General features: G+C 39.9%; 1 protein-coding gene across 1 annotated transcript in view; it reads left to right on the top strand.

Annotated features, from left to right (window-relative positions):
* The first annotated feature begins 721 nt into the window (after window positions 1-721).
* Window positions 722-4,009, top strand: part of LOC118323577 (prostaglandin E2 receptor EP1 subtype-like) — a 4,705-nt gene continuing 1,417 nt past the window's right edge. The window contains exons 1-2 of the mRNA XM_035655582.1: window positions 722-942; window positions 2,290-3,176. Of these exons, the coding sequence (XP_035511475.1) occupies window positions 2,337-3,176 (840 nt within the window). The 5' untranslated portion in view covers window positions 722-942; window positions 2,290-2,336. The remainder of the gene's footprint in view (window positions 943-2,289; window positions 3,177-4,009) is intronic.

Raw genomic sequence — 4,009 nt, 5'->3', positions numbered from 1 at the left:
TGAGGCGAGGCCCAGAGCATTAAACCCTAATTTCCCCAGCAGCAGCATCAGCAGCAACAGTCTGGCCAGTCTTCTCGAGAACTGGAAAATCATCTGCAGTCACAGCTGCAGCTACAGACTGTGTCAGAGATGTTTGTAGTGGCAGGAACAAAGCTGGTTTACATTGATGAGCGCTGACCACAGGGCTCTTGAGGTTGTTCAGATGAGGCTCAGAGGAGCAAGGGGAGTGTTTTAATGTAGAATTAACAGACGAGGGATAAACAGTGAAAGCAAGTTTGTAACGCAGGTTCAACTACCTAAAGTTTTTTTTTTTGCTTAAGCTGCTGCGATATGAAGTCATCCTTATTTAAGTTAAAAACTACATCACTGCTGCTCATAAAAACAATACTTGAAATTAGTTTTTTCCCGCAGCCTCAAGCAGGTCTGCCCTTAAATTTTAAACCCTACAGGTTCTTGTTGTTGTTATAGGTTTAATACTTAAGCCCCTACATCCCATAACTGTTAGTTGAGGTGGAAACAGGTGCGAAGCAGCTGAATTTTACATATTCATATTTGACTCCGGGATTTATCTGATTGGCACATTCATTCTGTCCACTCTGGGGAGTCACTGCTACAAGGAAGTAACTGCTTTCACTGACTGAGACACCCAGAGGCGACGTGGGCTCAGTGCAGCTCTGCTGTATAAAAGCAGCCAGCTGCAGTGAGTAAGAGAGGACACGCTTGTACACTGTTACAGGGAGGCTGCTTGTTCTGAGAGTAGAGTTTCTACTTCGTTGCTGAATAAGGAAACCCTTCAGATGACGAAGTGCTCTTACTTTGGAACAACACAAGAGGATATCAAGAACAACCTGGATTCAGTTATTTTAAGTAGCTTCAGTTATGAGTATTTGTCAAAACCAAAGTGATCCTGACCATCTCCATGGATTTCTTAATTCAAACCAGGTAAGGTTAAATATCTTGCATGTAAAGCTGAATACAAAGGACACATTTTATGCCCCGGGGCTATCATTCAAGTTTTCTCACATTTTTTTGGAAAAATTATGTTAAAATGTTAACAAAAATACTGAAAATATTTTATGGCAACATTTACAGTTTGGATTTATTGTAAATATTTGTGGTCAGAATATATACGCACACATTTGGATCTCTTGCATCAACTATAAAAATGGGTTAAACTCTTCTTTAAACTCTATCTTCAACAAAGATATTGTCTGGCTGCCTTCATGTGTGTAGCATTATATATTATTATATAATATATAACAATTAAGAAATATAAATGAAATCTATACGTACAAAGAATAGAAAAACATTAAACACACAAAAATACACAATCAGTTTGAAAGGCAGTTACATAATATATATTAAGCAATATGTATCACCTATCACTGTGCCTTCCTTCTTCAAGTATATCTAATCAAACACAAACAGCGTAAATAAATGTACAATTTTCCCCAATGCCTCAGATTATTGTATGTATGACTTGTTGACTGGTGATTACTGCTGCTACATAGTAACCATACTTTTAGAGGAATGTGTGCAGCAGCGTTCAGTGTCAACAGAAACTGTCAGAACATGTTCAGACTTCCCGTGTTTGCTCTTGTGAAGACAGAAGTGAGGGAAAAAATGGGCTAAGAACTAACTTTGTTTTAAAGTTGAGTCAGTGATGAAATACTTTGAAATGATCCCCCAATGTGATATAATATTGATATAATATTGATATAATATTTAGATAATATTTGAGGGACTGTAATTATTAGTGGTAGCATAAAAACAGGAGGGTAATACAAGTCTTCATTTGACTGAGGATGGGGTAGTTTAACTTTTCTGAGAGAGGGGACGAGAGGAAAGGGGGTGAGTCTTGGGCATCTTTTAATTTTTCACCCCCCATCTGTATTTTATATTAGACTTACCTTGATATTGCTCATAGTTACATAAATGGTCCCTTGAAGGTTATTTTGTTGGTTAAATGACAGACAATATACAGTTATACAACCACCCATATTACATTATCTGGTCTCTTTTTTATTTTTAAATGTTGAATCTGGGTAAAAAATATTACAGCTCAAATATGTCAGTGTCTTTAACGCAACCATCTGTGCTCACATAGAGAGAGGCTCTCTATAAAGTTTATTTGTGGTTTTAATATTGTTCCAGAGAAGGTTTAAATTGGGGAACAGTTCAGTACTGCCGAGATATTGGAGTTTTTTTTTAATCAAAGAAGATCCTCACCCCATTCACACAACCCTGTATCAGTCAGCATGCTTATCGAGTCTTTTTTTTCCTTTTCAGTATCTTCTCAACCAGAAAAACCACATCAGGCCCAGAGCCCAGCGGTGATGCTGGCGATGCAGCACTACAACTCCTCGGGCATTATCAGCCCCTTTCCCCCCTCTAACAACACCACCATGGGGCAGCCTGGGGTCGATTCCCGAGTATATAATAATGCCACCCGTAACACTCCCACCAGTGCCATCTTCTCCATGAGTCTGGGCATCCTGTTCAACGTGGTGGCTCTCATCATTCTCGCCAAGGCTTACAACCGCTTCCGTCGGCGGTCAAAAGCCACTTTCCTCCTCTTTGCCAGCTCTCTGGTGGCAACAGATCTGGCAGGACATGTTATTGCTGGAGCCTTCGTACTGGGGAGATATTCAGCTGATTCTCCAGATAATACTCAGAGTCCGGATACCCGTTGTCTGTTTCTGGGAGGTTGCATGGTGTTCTTTGGCCTGTGCCCTCTATTCCTGGGCTGTGCCATGGCCGCTGAGCGCTGTCTGGGTGTCACCAAGCCTTTGCTGCACGCTCGTCTGGTGACCACAGCACGGACAAAGATGGCACTGACCCTGATCTGGCTACTGGCTTTATTTGTGGCCCTTCTACCCTTCTTCAGCCTGGGTACCTACACTTCCCAGTACCCGGGGACGTGGTGCTTCATCAGGGTGATGGAGAACACTGGAGTGACAGATCTGGTTTTTGTGATGCTGTTTTCTGGACTGGCTTTGAGCTCTCTGGCCCTGGCCTTTGTGTGCAACACCATCAGTGGGATCACGCTAGTGAGAGCCCGCGTAATGAAAAGGTCCTGCTCCCAGCACCGCTCGGCCAGGTCCCATGACACTGAGATGGTGGTCCAGCTGGTTGGCATCATGGTCACCTCCTGCATCTGCTGGAGCCCTCTGCTGGTGAGTGTCGGGGAAATCATTTACCTTAGTCACATTTTAAAAGGGCATATTTGAATAATGATTAAACATAATTATATTGATATGCGGATTGTGTCTGACTTCTCTAAATCAAAGGGCAATGTGTTAAAGACAGACACAAACTGCTTTAAATGCTGCTACTATTTTTTGACTATAATTATTCATGTTTAGAAATGTAGATAAACATATCAAAACGCCCTCATAAACATCATATTTTCTATTTTAAGAATTCTCTACATGCCCCCTTAAATGCAGAACAGGTTCTTCAAACAAGACTAGTTGTGTATTCATGTTTGTGCAGCTTTTATTTAAGTGGTATAATGCTCGCTCATGTCAGTGTGATTTGTTTTTTATTTAGCTACAGTATCTTCACCATCATTTAGATACATTAATCTACAACAGAACTTTGGTTCTGTTTTTACAGATGAAATGGGACAAACTAATTATCAGACATTTTAAACATGAAAACTATGAAGGTCTCAAATAATCTAGTTGTGTCAGTCTGACTGCAAAAACTAAGAACGACTTTTATTTTTTGCATTATGTTAAGTTGTTCAGAACCGCAGGAAACAGGAACTTTTGAATTTCTCAATAATTCCAACTGCCTTCAAAGGCACCACTGTTACTTAACATTTCTCAGAATTGTTCTTCAATAATACTAAACAATATTTTAAAAACACATAACATGCAGTTTTCCTTTTTAAATTTAAGTATCTTTAACATCAGAAAAATCCTCTTATTCCACACTGTCTCATATTTCTGTATTCGGTATCTTCTTGTTTCAGTTCTTTATTGGAGCTAAATGACTGCATTAT

This window comes from Morone saxatilis, unplaced genomic scaffold (genome assembly GCF_004916995.1).
Source record: "Morone saxatilis isolate NCDOM2014 unplaced genomic scaffold, NCSU_SB_2.0 Contig14, whole genome shotgun sequence".
In the NCBI taxonomy this organism is placed as follows: domain Eukaryota; kingdom Metazoa; phylum Chordata; class Actinopteri; family Moronidae; genus Morone; species Morone saxatilis.
The sequence above is the reverse complement of the archived record's forward strand: the minus strand, read 5'-3'. Positions and strand labels throughout refer to the sequence as shown.